This window comes from Sapajus apella, unplaced genomic scaffold (genome assembly GCF_009761245.1).
Source record: "Sapajus apella isolate SASKATOON/1434 unplaced genomic scaffold, GSC_monkey_1.0 scaffold10, whole genome shotgun sequence".
In the NCBI taxonomy this organism is placed as follows: domain Eukaryota; kingdom Metazoa; phylum Chordata; class Mammalia; order Primates; family Cebidae; genus Sapajus; species Sapajus apella.
The window spans coordinates 14,853,272-14,875,861 of NW_022436950.1; the positions used below are offsets into that span (position 1 = coordinate 14,853,272).

Here is a 22,590-nt window from a genome sequence, read left to right on the forward strand (position 1 = left end):
TATATTGCCTCCTTTCTATTTTCATTTAATATAAATTTTAGTTCTCTTAGGTGTCATATGTGGATGGCTGCTTAAACATATTTTTGAGATTTTTTAAATAATTATACAACGCATTTAGTTCAATGTTATTTTACTTCAATATATTTAATCATATATTCTAAACTCTTTAATGATTCAAATAAAAGTGTTTGAGTTTAGGATTTTCTCTTTTTTAGCGCTGCTTTACATTTATGGACCGAGGATATGTGTTTAGGATGGTCAACAATTACATTAGCATGTTCTCCTCTGGTGACCTCAAGGTAAGAATCATGTACAGGAGTGATTGCTTTCTAAACTACGGCATAGTAAATAAATAAATAGTCTCTGTGGATATCTGCTTAAATCATTAACCTACGCATTCTCTGTATCAGAAAGTAATTTCTATGCCAAGGAGAGGCAGCCTTTTAAAGTGTGCCTCCCAAGTCCTTCCTCAGTGGGGACAAAGCAGAATGGAATGAAAGTGTTTACATTTTATTTCATTTTCTGTGGGTGGTAAATAGAATGACTGTTTGCAGCTACAATTCCTACAGTCCAGTTTTCCCTAGACTCACTTGGTTTTAGCACTGAAAAATCCTACTTGCCTGGAAACTTTTAAGTCCTCGGCAACTTAGGACAGTTGACCGTCCTACCCAAATAGGGATGTATGTTGGGGAGATGTAAAGAAAACTCTAGATCAGTGGTTCCTAAACCAGTGAGTAGCATCACCTGGGAACTGAACTGCTGCCAATGGAGCCCAGAAATCTGTTTTAACAGGACTTCCAGGTGATTCTTATACACTCTCAGGTTTGAGAACCACTGAGCTATGGTTATGGCATGTGCTGGAGGGAACTAAGACGGGAAACAGGCCGGATCATGAAAGTTGGATCAGTTACTGTTCTTTGGGTTGCAAGCAACAGAAACTGACTCCAATTTGAGCAAAAGGGAATTTACTGGAAAGATATTGGGAGTAAATAGCATTTATGAAGCAGCTACAGAAGCAGGCTCTGAAAAGAGCAGGGGCCAAGCCCTTTCAAGCACAGGAATACAGTCATGCGTCACTTAATGACAGAGACACGTACTGAGAAAAGCATTGGTAAGCAATTTTGTCACTGTGTGACTATCATAGAGTGTACTTACACAAACCCAGATGGTATATATCCTACTCCATTATATATCTCCGTTCTCATTGAATGGGGCCACCATTGTATATGTGGTCTATTGTTCACCAAAATGTTATGTGGGTCCTAATAACAAATGAAGAATCATTTGGTGAGGGTGCTGCTGCATCTGCTTAAATGAATCAACTGAAGCCATTTTTTCCCTCAACACACTGCTTCAGAGTCACCTTCCATAGAGAAAGTGTGTGGACCTGCTTTGGGTCACATGCTTGCCTCTTAAGGAGAGAAGACAGGGCATCTGAATTAATAATTCTCTATTAACTTTTGGTGAGGGAGGTCAGTCCTCAAGGGGAAATTATCTAGGTTTTTGAAAAGAGCAATAGGTTTAGACCAGCCAAAAATAAATAATAAGATTCTTACAGCCTTTCATGTCATGCTTACCTGCTTAAACATTATTTTTGGGGAGATGGGGTGCAGTGGAGATTTACTTTTGACCAGAGGAGTTACCTGATTATATGTCATTTGGTTTTGAAAATCCAATTCTTTCTCTAAACATTTTTGAAAGGATATTCTTCATTTGTGCTCCTGTCATGCATGAAATTTGCAGAACATCAATTTAATTGCAGCAGACCTAAATTATACATTTTTTCAAAGACCAAACAGAATGTTCTCAATGTAAAATAATTAACATATAATTTAATAATGCTCCTGTTCACTTTAATGTACAAAGGTTTAAGTCAAATACTATCCTTTTTGAAATGGCAGTATTTTAAATTATTAACTGAAGTTGGCACAAGATATAATTCTAAAATATCTGAGTAAATGGGATATATTTTATTTTGTGAGCTGAGATTAGTGAACATAATGATGATGATTGAACTTAGTCTTAAAACATAGAACAGTTAGGAACATGCTAATTTTTCCTACTGATGTGGCTATTCTTGACTCCTGTGTTACAGTAGACTTTGACCATGCCTGGATTCCATTTATCTCTGTCTAACTCAAACATTATTGGGAAGACAGACCTATTTGCAAGGGCAGGAAGGAAAGTGGAATTAAATAATATACTATGAGAACATGTGGCATACAGAGTTCCACCCTAATTTTAGGTGATGGGCACCATGGTCTTCCTTAGCTCTGAATGGTAGGAACTCATTGTAGAGGTCTGTTTCACTATCTGAGTGAAGTCTTTGAGAGAATTTTGTGGATGTGTTACAGCAGGATTTTTTTCTGAATAAATGAATTATGATATATGCTAAAAGAAACTAAAAAATATGACTCAGTGGGAACTTATCTCATAGAAGCTACAGATAGGTTACAAATGGGATTATTTCCTGAGAAGGCCTTGACCAGTCTCCAAAAGTAGGGAGCTTATCTACCACAGGTCAGAGGGGACAAAATCCTTTCAACTTAATTACCTAGTGGTTCCACAAGTATACAGTAACTACTTTTTCTTTTTAGGGGTAAGATTCAAGTGCAGATTTTGTTTGTTTGTTTGTTTTTATTCACTTTCTTGGTTTGTAAGTGATAGTCATTTAGTTTGCCTCTCTTTCAGACCTTGTGCCAGTATAAATTTGATTTTCTTCAAGAAGTATGTCAGCATGAACACTTTATTCCTTTGTGTCTGCCGATAAGATCAGCAAACATTCCAGGTAATAAAACTCCCAGGGTTTTCGTCAGTTCCTACAAGGTGAATGTTTTTGTTTGTTCGCTTTACCTTTTGCTTATTATTATTTTCCTGTTTCCTCAGTCATAGTTTTGCTTGAAGCTATCACAAGGGTGTCAGACCCAGGTAATCACAATTAAATTAAAACGCAAAAGAGGTTGTTGGCATGTGGTGATGAATACACCTTCATATTCCTCAATTTTTGTCTGTTTCCCTTTTTATTAAAGAGAAAGCCAACAAAATTATAAACCTGGTGATTGTAAATCAAAGAATTTGAACTTAGAGGCACCTTACTGGCTCCAAAAGACACTTTTCCTTAGATTTTGAGACACTAAATTATAGGGAGGAAAAGTACTTTCTGAATATAAATTCATTTAAAATTATCAATGTGTGTATTTATGTTGAAATGCAGTTCTTCAAAATGAACTGTACAAAGAAAAACTGCTATCTTGGAAGGAAGGGAGGGAAAGACAGGGTGGGAGACAGAGAAATGCAACATTAGAAATACTTGACACTTCTGGGCCCAAGGAGAGGAAGAGGTTGAGTGCTCAGGTAAGAATGGGCTTCATATTTTGCTTATTATACTTACTATAGCATAAGTAGTCTACAGGAAATATGTGTATTTATAGCTTTTATAAACTAAAAAAATTATATATGGTACATTTAATTTTATAAAAATTATATAATTTATAAATATTATATATAAAAATATATATGTTATGGTAGACAGTATTATCTATCTAGGCATCAAAAATTAATCAAACATCAAGATGCAAATAAAATACAAAAATTATTCAGGAACATGAAATCCTTTACTACCAAGCAATGAGTAAACTATTCATGAGGTACAGTTTTTTGGGGTTTTTTTTGTTTTGTTTTATTTTTGAGGCAACATCTCACTCTGTCACTAACCCAAGCTGGGAGTGTAATGGCTTAATCTTGGCTCACTGCAACCTCCACTTCCCAGGTTCAAGCGATTCTCCCACCTTAGCCTCCTGAGTAGCTGGGACTACAGATGCCTGCCACCACACCTGGCTAATTTTTGTATTCTTAGTAGAGGTGGGGTTTTGCCATGTTGGCCAGGCTGGTCTCAAACTCCTGACCTCAGGTGATCTGTCTGCCTCAGCCTCTCAAAATGATGGGATTACAGGCGTCAGCCACCATGCCCAGCTGAGAGGCACAGTTTTGATAGTCATAAAAGCAAAAAGTAAGATTGGTAAAGAGCCTCATTATACCTCCTTAACCTATTAGCTTACACTAGTATTCTAGAGGGAAAATTACATTATCAAGCCTATAAACGTTTTGCCATTTTAATCTTAAATATAATCTATATAATGTTATCCCAACTTTTTCTAATTTATGTAGCATATTTCATGGAAAATCGGGTATAAATTATATATTAGATAGTAACATTTTTTGGTTTTTACTTTGTTCTGAATTTACTTTTTTTCTTATAAATTAGTGCCAAGTTATTTTGGTTAGCCAGGCAGGTTGAGATATTCAAGAGGACCAAATCTTTATTTGGTCATTTTCATTTCAATTGCTTACTGTATTAGTCCATTTTCACACTGCTATAAAGAACTACCTAAGACTGGGCAATTTATGAAGAAAGGTTTAATTGACTCACAGTGCCATATGGCTGGGTGGCCTCAGGAAACTTACAATCAAGGCAGAAGGTAAAGGCGAAGTAAGGACCTTCTTCACATGGCGGCAGGAGAGAGAAAGGGAGAGAGCAAGGAGGTGCCACATTTTAAAAGCATCAGCTCTCAAGAGAACTCACTATCATGAGAACAGCATGGGGGGATCTGCCCATGATCCAATCGCCTCCTGCCAGGTACCTCCCCTAACATGTGTGGATTACAATTCAAGATGAAATTTGGGTGAGGACACAGTCAAACCACATTACTTACTATTAGTCAATAGCTCAGAGAAAAGCCCGATAGTCTCTTTGTAAATCTGGTACTATAAATAATGAACATAAAGATATGTTTCATAGCAAGCAGAGTTGTGATAGAAAAATAGATGCTCAAGTAGAAGGCTAAGAATTAGAATAATTCTGCTCATGACCTTCTTTTTTAAGAAAACAAATAGGCAGGGTGCGTTGGTTCATGCCTGTAATCCCAGCACTTTGGGAGGCCAAGGTAGGTGGATCATTTGAGGTCAGGAGTTTAAGACCAGCCGTGGCCAACGTGGCAAAAACACATCTCTATTAAAAATACAAAAATTAGTCAGGCACAGTGGTGGACACCTGTAATCCCAGTTACTCAGGAGGCTGAGACAGGAGAATCTCTTAAACCCAGAAGGTGAAGGTTACAGTAAGCCGAGATCGTGCCACTGCACTCCAGCTTGGGTGACACAGCTAGACTCCATCTCAAAAAATAAAGTGAAGAAAACAAATAACCTAAGACATTCTCCTTGAAAAAAAGGCAACACTGAAGACTCACATTTTTAGTAATATAGTTTAACTGTTCAGTATAAATTACACATCATGAATATATATGTATCTGCGTATGTGTATGTATATATCTGAACTTTTTGTTTGTTTATATTAAATTCAGATCCTTTGACACCTTCAGAATCAACTCAAGAATTGCATGCATCAGGTAAGTGATATCTTAGCCAAGCATCGGTAACCACCTATTAATCTAATAATATTGACAACTATAAATACTATAAATTTCCAGCTTCTGGGTGCTAATAAATATTCAGATATTTAATATCATATAATAAAAATTGCAAAAGTTGACTGAATTGTTTTCTTGTCAACTTCTGAATCCCCTAATTTCAATTATTGAAATGATTCCCTGATTTCAATTCTTTCTCATTCTCCAGAGGAATTATTTATTTATTTTTATCATAAATGAAATTCCCACATATATATAATAGCGTGCTTGTTCAATGTAACTGACTTTAGATGATATGATTCCTTTGCTAAACCACAGCCCTGTTTGATCAATCTTGTTAAGACAGAAGATATAAGTTTATTTTTATCTGAAATGGGTTAATAAAATGGTCTTGGCAAACCTTTTCTGTAGTCATAGATGGGAATTTAAAAGTTGTGTTCTATTCCTGGATCCTGAATATTACTATGTCACTGAGAAATTTAATCTGAAGCCCTGTGATTTTAATTTCTTGAACTGCCACATTCCTGAATTTCCATATTCAGTAGTCCCTTTACGGCGGCTAAGTCAGTATATTTAATTTGCTATTGGTCATTTTATGAGCTGGAATATTCTAATAGTTAATTATATTAATCATACCTTCCTTATGGGTTGTCCCGCATATCAAATGGGATAATGCACATAAAGTGCTTAGCCTAATGCTAGCACACAGCAGGTTGTATGCATGACTGCTAGTACTACTGTTTTCCTCCAGCCTTATTGAGGTAAAATTGACAAAAATTGGACTAGGCGCGGTGGCTGAATCCTGTAATCTCAACACTTTGGGAGGCCGAGGTGGGTGTATCACTTGAGGCCAGGAGTTCAGGATCAGCCTGGCCAACATGGTGAAATCCAATCTCTACCAAAAATATCAAAATTAGCTGGTCATGGTGGTGCATGCCTGTAATCTCAGCTTCTTGGGAGTCTCAGGCACAAGAATCCCTTGAACCCTGGAGGTAGAGGTTGCAGTGAGCAGAGTTCATACCACTGCACTCCAGCCTAGGCAACAGAGTGAGACTCTGTCTCAAAAAATAATAATAATTTTATATATTTAAGGTGGAAAACATGATGTTTTGATATATGTATGCATTGTGAAATCATTACCAATCAAGCTAACACATCATCACCTCATATAGTTCTGTTTTTTAAGTCTGTGCAATGAGAACAATTAAGGTCTACTCACTTAACAAGTACCAAATATACAGTATAGTATTATTAACAATTCTTACCATGCTACACATTTGACCTCCACAATTTATTCCTCTTATAACTAAAGTTTGCACCCTTTGATTAAAATCCCCCCCAACAATTTCTCCCATTCCCCAGCCCATGGCAGCCATCTTTATACTCTGTGCTTCTGAGTTTAACTTCTTTAATTGTTTTTGTAGAAACTCAAGTGTAATTTTGTTACATGCATAGTTGCATAGTGGTGAAGCCAAGGCTTTTAGGATATCCATCATTCAAATAATATACATTGTACCCATTAAGTAGTCTCTTACTGTCCACCAGAGTTTGATTCTTTAGATTCCACATATTAGCTGAGATCATGCAGTATGTGTCCTTCTGTGTTTGGCTTATTTCACTTAGCATAATGACTTTTAGGTTCATCTGCATTGTCACAAATGGTAGGATTTTCTCCTGTTTTTTTTTTTTTTTTTTTTGAGGCTGAATAATACTCCATTGTATGTATATATCATTTTTTAATCCACTCACCTATGATCAGTCACCTGGGTCGTTTCCATACTTGGCTATTGTGAATAATACTGCAACGAACATGAAAGTGCAGATATCTCTTCAACATAGTGATCTGAATTCTTTTGGATATATACCCAGAAGTTGGATTGCTAGGTCATATAGTGGCAATATTCTTAGTTTTTTGAGGACCTTCTATACTATTTTCTATAATGACTGTATTCCACCAATAGTGTTCAAGGGTTCCCCTTTGTTTACACCCTCACCAACACTTGTTCTCGTTTAACTTTCTGATAATAGCCATCCTAACAGGTATGAAGTAATAGCACATTGTGGTTTTTATTTGCATTTCCCTGATGATCAGTGATTTTGATCATCTATATCTTTTGGACATTTGTATGTCTTCTTTCAAAAAATGTCTATTCAGATCCTTTGCCCATTTTTTAAATTTGGTGGATTTTTTTGGTTGTTTCTTTGTTTGTCTGTTGCCATTATATGGTATGAGTTCCTTGTAGAGTTTGGGTATCAGCCCCTTATCAGGTATATGGTTTGCAAGCATTTTTCTCACAATCCATAGTTTGCTTTTTTACCTTGTTGATTGATTCTTTTGCTGTCCAGAAACTTTTTAATTTGATATAATCCTACTTGTCTATTTTTGTTTTGTTTACTGTGTTTTTTGGGTGATATTCATAAAATCATTGCCAATGCCAGTGTCAAAGATCTTTCTCCCTATGTATTCTTGCAGGTGCAAGTACAATTATTAATGGTTACGTTTTAAAAATCCTTTGGACATTTTGAATAAATCCACTATTACTGGAAATTTTAACACTCTTTTCTCTATAATTCATGGTCAAAATTTGGCAGTGACTTTTCCCTCTCCTTGCCCCCTCACATACTTCAGCCAGCTTTTCCTAGTGATTAACTCCTACCACTCAGTTTCTGCTACCCCAGCCCAGATAACACGTTGTCACTCACCCCCTCCCTCCCACATTGCTGCAATGTCCTGTGTTATATCCCTCACCCCACATCTCCTGGCAGTCTAATTCATTTACATCCTGCCATGCTATATTAATAAGTTAGTAAAGCACAAGACTTATCAGGGCACTGATCTCAAAGCTCTCAGAAATAAACACAAATGGAGAGGGACCTAGACACCAGCTAAGGAAATTGTACTGTTTCTCTATCATCTAGCCCCAGCCTCTCAAGCCTAATTCTCTCACCATTCCTCTTCTAGCCACTGTGCTTATTGATTCCCACATACCTGTGCTCCCCTCCATACCTGCTCCCTTCCATACCTGTGCTTTCAGAATTCTGTGTCGTCGAAAACCTAGTCACTTCTTCCAGCCTCCTGTCCCTTCTCCACCACCTCTATCTGTTCCCACAAAGATCTGCACCTCCAAACTTTAAGCATCCTCAGAGGCTCATCTTGACAGATTCCTACTGATAACATTTCCTGACTCCTTCAAGCAGAAAATTTGTTTTTCCCCTCTCAACTCCTATAATCCTGTAAATATGCTGTTATTATGGAATTCAACAGTTGATGTTGTGTGTGTTAGTTTGTACCTGTATTTGTGTTTGCATGCACAGAATAGTCCTCTTACTGAATGCTCCTTGAGGATACAACACACTTCATTTCTGTAGCAAGACTATTCCTGAATCCCTCCTAGTGGTAAAAGAAGTTGATGGTTGTTGTTTGGTGTATACATCTCAATTATAAAGTGATCATTTGATTTCCAATAACATGAGTTATTTTCCTTCCTCATGAAGATATGCCTGAATATTCAGTCACGAATGAATTTTGTCGCAAACACTTCTTAATCGGAATTCTGCTCCGAGAAGTTGGCTTTGCCCTGCAGGAAGACCAAGATGTCAGACACTTAGCTTTAGCGGTCCTAAAAAATCTAATGGCTAAGCATTCATTTGATGATCGATACAGAGAGCCAGTAAGTGATCTTCCTTTCTGCCTTCCCTAAACACCATTTAATGGCTCACTGCATTAAATGCATATGATGCCGACAAGCCTATTGATTTTTATGTGAATGATTTCTTTTGGCTACCTTTTCACCTAGAGAAAGCAGGCCCAGATAGCAAGTTTATACATGCCCCTGTATGGCATGCTGCTGGACAATATGCCAAGGATTTATCTGAAGGACCTGTATCCTTTTACTGTCAATACATCTAATCAGGTACGTTTGCACAATATGTCACATTTATATGTTAATAAAGAATTTGTCTTTTAAATTATTTTTTGCCCTGGATAGCCATTGCTTCTCATCTGTGAACATACTAGGAATTGAACACTTTCAGCTGTGTACTCACATCAATGTGCCATTTGTTCCAGATAGGTCCCTTTAGCCTTCTGCGTGATCCAGCCTTCAGCATTTGGCTTTCATTTCCCTCTGTTCTCTGTATCACTTTCCAGTTCTTTCCAGCTCTTACAGGTTCCTCTGTAGCAATTATGGCCCCCTTCTCAGTGGACACCTTCCCCTACCACTTTCTACATTACCTCCATGCCCACCTGGTGTCAGAATAAATAGCCAAATGCCTTATTTGTAGTCACAACCTGGGAGTGACTATAATCCTTCCTCCACTGAAGCACTACAGTGACTCCACACAGTCCACTAGAGATCTGTTGCCATGTTCAAATCTCAGATGAGATAACACAGTGCTGAATTCAATAATACCAGAAAGATATTACCATCTAGGAGTTAGGAGCTATGGCCTATGGATTTTTTTTTTTTACCTTGTTCAAATCCCAGCAGTGTCAGTGACTATCTGAGTGACTGTAAACAAGTTAGCCAACCTCCTTAAGCCTCCATTTCCTTCGTTATAAAATGGAATAAAATACCTAAATCACAGCATCTTTATGAGGATTAAATTGTATACTAGAAAACAATTATAGAGCCTGGCAAATAATAAATATTTAAAACGTAGTTGTAGGCCAGATATGGTGGCTCACATTACTAATCCCAACAACTTTGGGAGACTGAGGTGAGAGGATCACTTGAGGCCAGGAGTTCAAGACCATCCTGAGCAACATAGCAAGACCCCACCTCTACAAATAACAAATTTTAAAAATTAACTGGGCATAGTGGCACATACCTGTAGTCCCAGCTACTCAGGAGGTTAAGGTAGGAGCATCACTTGAGCCAGGAGGTTGAGGCTGCAGTGAGCTGTGATCATGCCATTGCACTCTAGCCTGGGTAACAGAGTAATACTCTGCCTCTTAAATAATAAAATAAAATGTAGTTGTTGGTAATGTGCATAAGATAACTCATGGTAATAATGATATCTATAATGTGAACCATGAATATATCAGTAACCAATCCAGCCATGTAGTTGTATATCTGTATCTAAAAGATTCTTTCGACAAAATTGTAAAAAGGTCACATAAATCAAATTATAACTACGAGTATGGTTTTGGCTGTATTCATTTTCACTGCCTACTTTAGCAGAAAACCTTTGCAGGGATGTAAAAGAACAAGTGAAATATCACTTAATTGGAAGTGTAATGAAGAAGGCATATGTGGTTTAACAATGTTGAAATACCATGATTCCCATTAATCTTTACTACCCTTTGAATACAGGGCTCTAGAGATGATCTAAGCACCAATGGAGGATTTCAGGGCCAGACAGCTATGAAACATGCAAACTCCGTGGATACATCATTTTCTAAAGATGTTTTAAATTCCATAGCAGGTACTTGAGATCTTCTGAGAACACTTATTTTTAACATTCATCCATGTTTACATTGTATAATCATTGTGCTTTTTACTCAGTCCACAATTCATTATGCATAATCTCTGTGGCAAAGTATACTACATTTATACAACCAAAGAGTCTTTTTACATATTTCTTTGAATTCCATCCAGTGACTTCCTCTTCTACTTAGTGTTCATTTTTACTTGGCTTAAAGAGCAGTCTACTTAGATGTTATCAAATTGCTTTATTCTGGAAACCATCTTTAAGTTTTCATTGCAGACAGCCTTTTAAAAGATAATGGCTTTTCAACTTCAAGGATTATTTTTAAGAACTGTTTTGGAAATGTCATTTCAATTTCTCATAAACAGTCAAAAGTTCAAAGCTGCTTCCCAAAAGTATCTTTATGAACTTTTACTAAAGCATTTTTAAAACAAGAGCTGTCCTAATTTAAAAAGCATCTTGAGAAATCAAAGGAAGAAGCTTTGTTTACTTCTACCTATAATGGTCCAAATTTTAAATCTTTAATGGCCATTGTAATAATACCTAAAACACTGCATATCTTTAATGCCAACCCCAGACACTGTTATGTTGGTCTTTCACGACACTGCTGCCACCTCAGTAATCAACATCTTTTTGGTTCATCATGTGAACCTTTTTTTTGTGTGTGTGCCCATACATCTCATTCCCATATGTGTGCTGTGGCTTATGTTTACAGCATTTTCATCAATAGCTATTTCTACAGTAAACCATGCTGACTCCAGAGCATCTTTAGCAAGTCTTGACTCCAATCCAAGTACCAATGAGAAGAGCAGTGAGAAGACGGACAACTGTGAAAAGGTATGACTTCCCTCCCAAACCTACTGAGCATGACAAGGCAGAGGTCACTCGCTCTCACTCAATCCTGATTGGTTCTTGAATTCCCAGATCCCAAGACCCTTGTCTTTGATTGGCTCAACTCTTCGATTCGACAAGTTAGATCAAGCAGAAACCAGGAGTCTCCTGATGTGTTTTCTTCACATTATGAAAACAATTTCGTATGGTAAAGAGAACGCTTTAAAATTAATTTTTTTGAAAAACGGGAAAAAATTCTTCAGATTCTCATGCTACCTGGTGTTTCCTTCTAGAGACCCTGATTGCCTACTGGCAGAGGGCTCCCAGTCCAGAGGTGTCCGACTTCTTCAGCATCTTGGAGTAAGTTTTAGAGTTGATGAAATAACACTTTTTTCTGGAAACTTCTAAACAGTCCACTATACCATGTATCATTTCAAGAACCCATGTAGTAAGTTATCATCGATAATACATGAACTATTTAAAGCAAGTTTAGTATTTTTCTTTCAATATACTTAGATGAACAGTTTGTATAATGAAAGAATATGAATAATTAGAATGTGTTTTGTTTTTCTTTCTAGGGTTTGCCTTCAAAATTTCAGATACCTAGGAAAACGCAATATAATAAGGTAATAATTTTAAATTCCAATAGGTTAATCTGGTCTTTTAAAAAACATATGACATATATTAATGTATCAGGTTAGAGTTATAAATATATATTAGCAATCTTAAAATGCAAATAAAGATTATTAGGTTGACTTCACATTAGACACAGAAGTTTGAAGATTGCCTCATACATGTTGTAGATCTAGGAACAGTTCATGTTGTCTAGGGAGAAAATCACTTATTTTTAAAAGAAAACCACATTTCATGTATCTTTGGAATTAATTTATCAATATGTAAATATAACTTGAAAGATACCTATTTCAGAAAACATTTCAAGTAAACTAAAGAAAAGAAACAAGTAATCTGAAATAACTTTGCACTGTCATCATTTTTTCATGAAACAACATTTGCAGAACCTTCACTAAATCCCAATTTTCAATTTCCAAAAGAAAACAGGGTTTTATTTTTCATTAATTCATAGCATGTGAAATATTTCATTATTCAGTAATCATTTTGTCAGTTGCCATTCATTTTTATATGTAAATTACAAACACTGAGCTATGATTAAAACTTCCATTTTCATTGCAGAAAAATTGCTGCTGCATTTAAATTTGTGCAGTCCACCCAGAACAATGGAACTCTCAAAGGATCCAATCCTTCCTGCCAAACATCAGGTCTCTTGTCACAATGGTAATGTCACATTTGCTTGGTATTTAAAATTGTATATAGCTGTGTGTGTGTGTGTGTGTGTGTGTGTGTGTGTGTGTGTGTGTGTGTCTATATATGCATATGTCCAAGGTAAACGTACACACACACACACACACACACACACAATTTCTGTTTATATATTCAAACCAAGTGCAGATTTCAAATAATTTCCTGTCTGTCTTAAGAAACTTCTTAGACACTTTACCCTACTTAAAGACTAAAGAGATAAGGATTACACCATATACGTGTGCACTTAGAGCACCATCCATTGCACAGACTGAACATTAATGAGTATTTTCATTTAATGAAACTTGAAATATAGACCTAAGTCCAATAAATGCCTCTTTTAATGCTATCTAATCTTCCAGTGACAAAACAAAACCTGGGTTCATGTCTCCCTAGGCTTTTCAGTAATTATAAGATTTTTGCAATATTCTTGAAGGTGAAATTGTTTTTTAAAGAGTCAAAGGCAACGAGGAAGCATGGATGGTCCCATAACCCACTTTAGATTTCCTACTCATTAGACTGATTTGACTAGCAGATAGGATCTAGAGTCATCTTTTACCAGCCTAACCAATGGAAAACATTCGCCCTGAAATTCTACCTCAGAGCTCCTCTGGGTCTTGTAAATGAGAATTCTTTGCAAAAATTGCCCCCACTTTGATTTATTCTTCCCAGAGGCGTGATCACAGTATATATTATGAATATTTTAGGAAGGGTTTTAGAAAGAAATATGAGAGGAGTACATAGCTAATAAATCGTAGAATAAATTTTGCCTCCCTGTATGGGAACCCCTTGAAATTGGCCCCTTAAGAGAAAGTAAATGAAAAAAAATGTAATGGACTTCTTTTTTTGCAAAATATAATAACATAAAGGACAGTAAAGAATTAATTTCCATGTTTAATAATAATAGTGAGCCACCCGAGGTCACTGAAGTTTTGTAGATGCGCGGTGCGTTAGATTTCAGGCTCCTCCTGAAACATCTGGTCAGGTCCTGGCCATTTCTGACCCTCACCTCCTAGAAACCAGGGCTTTTCCTCCACAAGTTCAGACTATGCTGCACTCAAAACCTAGAAATTACCCAATCCAAATGCCTAAGCCCTACAGCCAAAGAATCACTCACTCCTTCTAACTTCAGGAATGACCCAGGCGTCCCTGGCTATTGAAAGCCAAAGTCACATCCCCTGAATCTCCATCCATCCAGGTTTCCTGATCTATCCAGAAACAAATCAGCCTTGAAGAGTGGGAGAAAGAGAAGACCACTGCCTCATTTCTAAGTTAAGGCCTAAAGGAGGAATTAGGAGCTACTTTAGGGTATTTCCAAATGCTGCTTTCCTTGCATAAGTGTTTTCATAAATAGTTTTTATGACAGCACATATCCCAAGAATTATCAGTCTATTTCCTTGGCCAAATGATAAAGTCAGGAGTAGGAAATATTCTTAGTTCTACAGTAACACCAGCTCATTTTTCCCAGCTGGAAGTCCCGTGGGATGTTGAATGAGTCATTGCAGACAATTGTCATTGCCCTGGAAGCACAAAGGCACAGAGGTCCCTCAACTACCTACCTCCCACAACCATCACCTGTCAGCCCCCTGTGGCCACGACACCAACGAAATGATAAATCAACAGGAATTTCCAAATACAAATACCTAGGAAAGCAAGGGTTGTTTTAGAGCCTGATTTTATTCTTTATCTCTTAAAAATACTTTCCTACTGTACTTTTTAATGTCCACAACTGTGCCTTCCTGATCAGCCAGCAGTCAACTTAACATTCATGGAATCCTATTATTTCATAAATAATAATGAATGTGCTTGAATAGATTTTATTCGAGGATCTGTTATTCTATATATTATCTTTCTGAACCCTATTCTGGCTTAAAGAAAATTTATCCAAAAGTACTTTAAATAGTCCCTCTCATAATGTCACCTGTAATTAATAATTGTAATAAAAAGTTGCTTTCAAAACTATTTTTTAATATTTGACTCAATCTAGAATATTTGAATGAACAAATACTCTTTGGTTACAACATCCCCAAATAACTCTAACCACTTTTCTCATTTGATTTTTCAGGATGCACTCCACTTCCAGTCATGAAGGCCATAAACAGCACAGATCTCAAACTTTACCAATAATTCGAGGCAAAAATGCACTTTCTAACCCCAAACTCTTACAGATGCTAGACAATACCATGACCAGTAAGTAAACCAAAAATAATAGGACAAGAGGGTTACCATTTTTTCTCTAGGTATGTGTAGGACATGAAATGCACTAACACCACTGCTTTTAAGGTGTAATGTAGCTCTGGGAATATTTCTTAGAGGAAAGCCTCACCAGGGAGTGGTTAAAAAAAATGTAGTGCCCGATGGGGAAGAAAGGGGAGAGGCAAAACCCTCAACATCACATGTTTAGCACAGCTCCCCTGGAAACAAGTGACTTTCAGCATTGTGCAGGTCATGGGGGCGGCTGTCAACCAGATGATTACTGCTTCCTTTGTGGGGAGGGGATAAAGTTGCTCATGTCCTAGAAGCAGCAGGATGACATCTTGAATCTAGAGATACACACACTCCAGCTTGTGAATGAGGGGAAAATGGAGGCCAGCGTTTTATAGCATATAATTTGAAGACTAAACTCTGACCTGTTTTCTTCTCTTGCCCAAATTCTTAAGGGGCTTGGAAAGTCACACCTTACCAACTATAAAGTCTCATCAGATGGGTTTCAGTGAACCGTATATAACATGACTTACTTTCCAACCTAACTCTGGCATAACACCACATGACAGCTAAGGAAAGAAATCAAAATATTTTACCTTCAAATATGTTTGTTTCCCGTATCTGGAAACAGCCCTGCAGAGTTGTCTCTTGTGGGGAAAAATCTGCATTCTGTAAAGAAACCCCTTTCCCTTTCCAGGTCTTCTTCTTGATCCAGGAAAGAATCAACTGAGAGTCTGGCACCTTTTTCAGCCTTATAAGAAAAATTTACAATCTGTTCTCTCTGAAGTCTGCCATTTGGAGGCTTCATCTATATAATAAGAACCTTGGTCTCCACCATCCCTTATCTTAACCCAGACGTTTCCTTTTTATTGATTCCAGGTCTCTATATAAACTATTTCAACCAATGGCCGATCAGAAAATCTTTAAATCCACCTATAACCTGGAAGAACCCCTCTTTCACTTTCAGTTCTCCTGCCTTTCCAGTCCAAACCAATGTACATCTTACATGTACTGACTGATGTCTTATGTGCCCCTAAAATGTATAAAACCCAGTTGTAGCCCAAACGCCTTGGGCACATGTTCTCAGGGTTTCCTGAGGGCTATGTCACAGGCCATGATCATTCATATTTGGCTCACAATAAATCTCTTCAAATATTTTACGAAGTTTGACTCTTTTCACTGATAGATTGTTAGCAATTATGGGCGCATGGCCCACAGTTACTTGTTTGAAGGTATTTGCCTTAACCTATAAATGCACTTTGTGAGTTTCTGAGGGGACATAAAGATAGGCCACTGAGACTGTACATTTCATTTATTAGCCCAGAAGCCTAGAACTTGAGACAGCCTGATTATGAAAGAAATATGACCCTGTCTTTGGCCAAATTAATGGAAAACAACTCAGAAACAATGGAAACCCCACAGCTAATATATGCAAAGGGCACACACACTAAAGACTCTAGTATTTTTAATTCAACCAATAAAGAAACTGAACAAACAAAAACATTTTGATTTAATAAATTATTAATCAAAATGCCAGTAAACTTTGAATATATTGTAATGGAAGGAAATCCTTTATAGGCTACAAAGCATTGTCTTAGATTTTATGCATGTTTTACTTTGTATTTTGTAGGCAACTCCAATGAAATAGACATCGTGCACCACGTAGACACTGAGGCCAATATAGCTACGGAGGTTTGCCTCACTATTCTAGACATGTTATCCCTCTTCACTCAGACTCACCAGGTGAATATGATCTTAACATTTTCTGCAAAAATGATGAAATGTAAGGTAGAAAAGCCATGTGAAGTCAAAAACATGTTTTTTAAAAATTATTTATGAAATCAATTAACCTTACATAAATCAACCCAAGTGTGAGTGGAAAACATGTTAACGGTGAGATTTTGATTTTATCACAGGTTGATTAATGTTTGCTTGATATGTACGTGTATGCATTTCACTATTGTCAAATAGTCTTTCTTCCTCATTTATCTTGCTTCACTCTCGGGCAAGCTGGGCTGAGTAAGAGTGTGACTGTAATTTTTCAGTAGAAGAGGCAGAGATGTATTAAATTTACAACTAGATCCAAAAAAAACTAATAATGTTGAGCACTTTTTCGTGTACTTATTTGACATTTGGACATCTTTGACAAAATGATGATCACTACTTAGAATGGCTAAATTTTTAAAAAGTGACCATCTAAAGTTTTGGCAAGGATGTGGAGAAACTGGAACTCCCATTGATTGACAGTGGGAATGCAAAGTGATAAAAACATGTGGGAGAACAGCATGGCAGTCTCTGAAAAAGTTAATCATGCAGCTATCATATGACCAGCCATTCCAATACTATACTAGGTATTTACCCAGGAAAAGTGAAAGCATATATCCACACAAGGCTTTGTACACAAATATGCATGGCAGCTTTGTGCATATAGCATATGTGCCCATACCTAACTCAGGTTATGTGCATATACATAAATCAAGTATACATCAACAGGTAGATTTAAAAATCTGTGGTTTATCCATACAATAGAATACTACTCAGCAGTTAAGAGAAATAAACTACTGATACATACAATAACGTGGGTGAAACCCAAGAAACCGAATTTTAAAAGATTATATACTATATCATTCAGTATATATTATTTCATTTATATAAAATTTTAGAAAATGTAAGTGATGAAAACAAAAAGCTAATCAATGGTTGCCTAGGGATGTGGAGGAAGAGTGGGAGGAAGGAATTACAAAAAAAAAAAAAAGAATTTATAAACTTTTGGGAGTGATGAATATGTTCATTATCTTGATTGTGGCGATGGTTTCATGGGTGTATGCCAGTGTCAGACTTATTAAATTGTACTCGTCACATGTGTTCAATTTATTGCATGTCAATTATACTTCAATAAAGCTATTAAAAACATATGGAGCTCTACCAAATGAGCTTAAACACCTAGGCTAGCACATTAAGGAGTGAGCCAGGGCCAGTTGTGGTGGCTCATGCCTGTTATTCCAGCACTTTGAGAGGCCAAGGCGGGAGGATCTCTTGAGCCAGGAGTTCCAGAACAGCCTCGGCAATATAGTAAAACTTTGTCTTTATAAACAATTGAAAAATTAGTCAACTGTGGTGGCACATGCCTGTAGTCCCCGCTATTCAGTAGGCTGAAGTGGGGGGATCACTGGAGCCCAGGAAGTGGAGGTTGCAGTGAGCTATGATTGTGCCACTACACTCCAGCTCAGGTGACAGAGTGAGACCTTGTCTCAAAAAAAAAGGAAAATAAAATGACTGAGCCAGGAAAATTTAGATTCTTCGAATAAAGTCTACGCCAAACAGCATAATTATGCCAAGAAAGCCCTATTTTCAGGTGAAATGTCAGCATGGTGATAGAGAAAGCAATGACTATATTGATTCTTTATTGGGCCATGAAAATGTTGCTCAAATCTCACACATTTTAAGGGCTTTACTAGTGCCTTCGAGAACGTGTAACCTCATCTCCCATTTCTCCCCTGACCCCACCCCACTCACCATTGCACCAGCTATTCTGCTTTTCTTTCTCAACCCTGAACTCACAAGCTCCTCTGCAAATCCAGGCACTTGTACCAGCTATTTCTCCCCCACAGGACAATCCTCCCGGATCTCTCCAGGACAGGCTCCTTGAGCTCACGTGCCAATTTATCCATTAGAGAGGTCTTTGCTGACTATCTATGGAAGTAATCCTATCCCCAAAGCAACTACTTGCAATTACATCATCCTAGTCTATTTCAATTTGTCATGTTTTTTTCAATCACCGCTATGTAAGTTTCACAGTAAACATGAACTGTGTCTCCTTATTCAATCTTTTATTTCCAGCACTCAGAATTGTGCCTTAGCACATAATAGGTTCACAATAAACATTTTTTGATAGAATGTAAATATTCTTTCACTTATCCTGAATAACATCTGCATTGAATTTCCAGAGACAACTCCAACAATCTGACTGTCAAAATTCATTGATGAAAAGGGTCTTTGACACCTACATGCTCTTTTTCCAAGTCAATCAGTCAGCCACAGCACTGAAGCATGTGTTTGCCTCCTTGAGACTGTTTGTGTGCAAGGTAAGGATCTTCCAGGTTTCAATGAAGCTTAGGTAGGATCACAGTAAACCCACAGGAATCCTTGCATCTCTCAGTAGGGAGAGAAGAAGGATTGTTTTCTTGAATTTGGGTTTTATTAGACATTGATTCCTGGTCTCAAAATGAGTGTACAGCCTTGACAATTTGTCTGCTCAAATACCAGAAAGTATTAGCATCTGGTGACCAATTAGCATCTGGTCACCAATTCTTTGAGTTACCGGTGTTTGTGTCATCAAGTTAGGTAAAATGCACATCTTGAACCGGCATATTCATCCATGTCAAGTTAAAGATTTCACATTAAAGTGGATACAGCCACCACCTTTGAGGATGCTTGTAAATAACACCTGTGATTGTCATCAGTTACTGACACAAGCGATACTTACAATGTAGAGAATAATTATATCCAGGAAAAAAAGGTAAATGCTAACGTAGACCTTAATAAATTATAGCCTCCCCACTTGCAAATGAAAAAAAAAAAAAAGACTAGGTTGAAACAAAAAAGAAGAGGGATATTGTTCTAGGGAATTTTACAATATGAGAACAAACAGAGCAAAATGAAGGCATGTTGCTCCCTTCACCCTTTCTTCCATTTCTGCAGTTTCCTTCAGCATTCTTTCAAGGGCCTGCTGACCTCTGTGGGTCATTCTGCTACGAAGTCCTAAAATGCTGTAACCACAGGTCACGGTCAACTCAGACAGAAGCCTCAGCCCTTCTGTACTTTTTCATGAGGAAGAATTTTGAATTTAACAAGCAGAAGTCAATTGTCCGGTCCCACTTACAAGTAAGTGCTGCCAATGTTCATTAATGCTGTTGTTAAAACCACTGATCTGTTTCAGCAGTGCTTACAGCCATCTGTCCTCAGGGCAACCGTCACTAACTCCTCCACCAGAGTCCTCCTTGAAGACGCTGTAGCACTCAGTTCTGTTTAATAGAAGAAGCACAGCTGGGCAGAAATCTGCAGAGTATCTCCACTTGTACTGTCCTTTCTTCTGCGAGGAAATAAGAATCACATGGAATAAGCAACTCAGGAACACATGGCTCGCTCTAGCAGGCCAAACCTCACCAAATTCCAGACCTAATTTTTTTTCTTCTAGGCATCCCAAGACTCCAAGGTTCCTGCAGCCTCTTTTAGGTATTTAAGATTATAGGAAACACCCTAGATTTAATAATACCTTCTGGAGATTTAATGCATAAACACTTCTCTCATTGGACCTACGGGGAGAAACTAATAATACATTTACCCAGCCCAGTGGATGTCTTTAAGAATACTGTTTCTGATCTTATTTTTCGGAATTCATTTTTTTCTCTTCCAGCTCATCAAAGCTGTGAGCCAGCTAATAGCCGATGCTGGGATTGGAGGCTCTCGGTTTCAACATTCGCTTGCAATTACCAATAATTTTGCCAATGGAGACAAGCAAATGAAAGTAAGAAATGCTTGGTGGGCTTTTACAAAAGCATTTTTTAAAAACTGAAGTGGATTCTTTTTGTGAGATATCAAAATTATAAAAATAGACCAGGTACAGTGGCTTATGTCTGTAATCTCAGCACTTGGAGAACCCAAGGCAGGACGATCGCATGAGGCCAAGAGTTTGGGTTTGAGGCTGCAGTGGGCTATGATGGCAGCACTGCACTCCAGTCTGGGTAACAGAGCAGGACCTTGTCTCTAAGAAAAAAAAAATTAATTGTTTGTTTCGTTTATTGCGACATTGAGCTTTGAGCACTTCTCAAAGTAAACTACTTGTATCAAGTTTATTGTTTGAATTGCTGTTGACAGGCTATGCCCCCTAGGCATGTTCTCAGAAATTTTAAGGACCATGGTAGGGTCTTAGTAGAAAATCACCTTGTTTGATAGTTCCAAATTAAGTCCCACAACTGAATTTCTTTGATCAAGATTAAATCCTATGCTTATCCCTAAACCAATCGCTGTAGCCTAGAGGATCAAACAATAGAATTGGTCGGGCCAGTGTTGCATGCCACCCATGATCCCTAGGAGCAAAGTCAGACCTGTTCAAATCACATGAACTAGAGCGAGGAAGGGGAATACCTCAAAGAAATCAGGATGTTTTACTAAAAGTTGTGCTTGAAGACAAAAGAATAGAGCCTCCTGAAATTTGTAATCTTGAAATGTGTATATCCACAGTCATAAAACATAGAATGCACATATATAGAGTGCACACATTTATACTATATATGGAATGTGCCAAACTGTGATGCCTAGCCACAATTAATAGCATAACTTGAAGTCAGTTAATTTACAGATTCTAAACAGATAATGACCCAGGCTCTCTCTTTTCCAAAGAACAGCAATTTCCCAGCAGAGGTGAAAGACCTAACTAAGCGTATAAGGACTGTTTTGATGGCCACGGCTCAGATGAAGGAGCATGAGAAGGACCCTGAGATGCTGGTGGATCTACAGTACAGCCTTGCAAACTCCTATGCAAGCACTCCCGAACTACGGAGGACCTGGCTGGAAAGTATGGCCAAGATTCACGCCAGAAACGGAGACTTATCTGAGGTGATTAGCAAAGGCTCAGTCATTTGCCATCAGTATTATCCTCTTTATCAGGAAAATTGAATCTTCATTTACAGCATGGACTAGAAAATGATGCCATGTTTTTCCACTAATCTAGACTTCACTCAGCTGTAGGTTATATACAACAAACTTGCATATAGCATTCAAGGATACCTGGCTCTAAGTAATTGACATCAAATAAAGGCCAGAGTCAGTGGGAGCAACTGCAGGTGTATAAATTGTAATGCAGCACTGAATGCTAAAAACCTGAAGCTGAGGAGGAGTGTGGTAAGAGTGTCTAAGAATTGAGTCATTAAATTAATGTTCTGTGTTTTAAAACTTCTTCTCTGCAACTAGAGTAGAATGGGGAAGCTTGCCACCATAGTGAGTAAACTCAGTAGGGGGAATCTGTCCTCATTTACAGCTAGTCTGAACTGGCCATGGAAAAATTAATGATCTTTAGTGCCACTTGAGGAGAGACCACTGTGTGAAGATTAGACGTTAACATTTAACTTTTTATGTCAGTTTCAATACTGGATAGATCATATGCAGCAATTCACAGCACCCAAGGGCTTCTGAGTACCAAATGGGAAGTTCTATTCTATTCCAGAACTGTGTTTCTTTGGGGAGGAGATTAATTTGTCTAGGATAGTCTAGGATATTCCCTAACTCTGAAGTTCTTCTAAACACGTGGTAATCAGCGACTCTGGAATGGAAACCAGAAGGCTGGCTTGGCAGCAGTTTAGTGAGGACGAGAATGAGGAGC

At 37.6% G+C, this 22,590-nt stretch overlaps 1 protein-coding gene across 12 annotated transcripts in view; it reads left to right on the forward strand.

The window, feature by feature from the left end:
• DOCK10 (dedicator of cytokinesis 10) overlaps positions 1–22,590 on the forward strand; it is a 275,833-nt gene that overhangs the window by 224,217 nt on the left and 29,026 nt on the right. For 10 of the 12 annotated variants that reach the window (XM_032277648.1, XM_032277643.1, XM_032277637.1 and 7 more), the window contains exons 29-45: positions 216–299; positions 2,692–2,788; positions 5,361–5,405; positions 8,922–9,097; positions 9,224–9,340; positions 10,742–10,853; positions 11,572–11,693; positions 11,781–11,895; positions 11,981–12,047; positions 12,266–12,313; positions 12,879–12,980; positions 15,070–15,194; positions 16,840–16,952; positions 19,157–19,294; positions 19,911–20,093; positions 20,626–20,736; positions 21,612–21,827. In XM_032277648.1, coding sequence (XP_032133539.1) covers positions 216–299; positions 2,692–2,788; positions 5,361–5,405; positions 8,922–9,097; positions 9,224–9,340; positions 10,742–10,853; positions 11,572–11,693; positions 11,781–11,895; positions 11,981–12,047; positions 12,266–12,313; positions 12,879–12,980; positions 15,070–15,194; positions 16,840–16,952; positions 19,157–19,294; positions 19,911–20,093; positions 20,626–20,736; positions 21,612–21,827 — 1,971 coding nt within the window. The remainder of the gene's footprint in view (positions 1–215; positions 300–2,691; positions 2,789–5,360; positions 5,406–8,921; positions 9,098–9,223; positions 9,341–10,741; positions 10,854–11,571; positions 11,694–11,780; positions 11,896–11,980; positions 12,048–12,265; positions 12,314–12,878; positions 12,981–15,069; positions 15,195–16,839; positions 16,953–19,156; positions 19,295–19,910; positions 20,094–20,625; positions 20,737–21,611; positions 21,828–22,590) is intronic. The other 2 variants (XM_032277641.1, XM_032277647.1) reach the window with 1 other exon arrangement.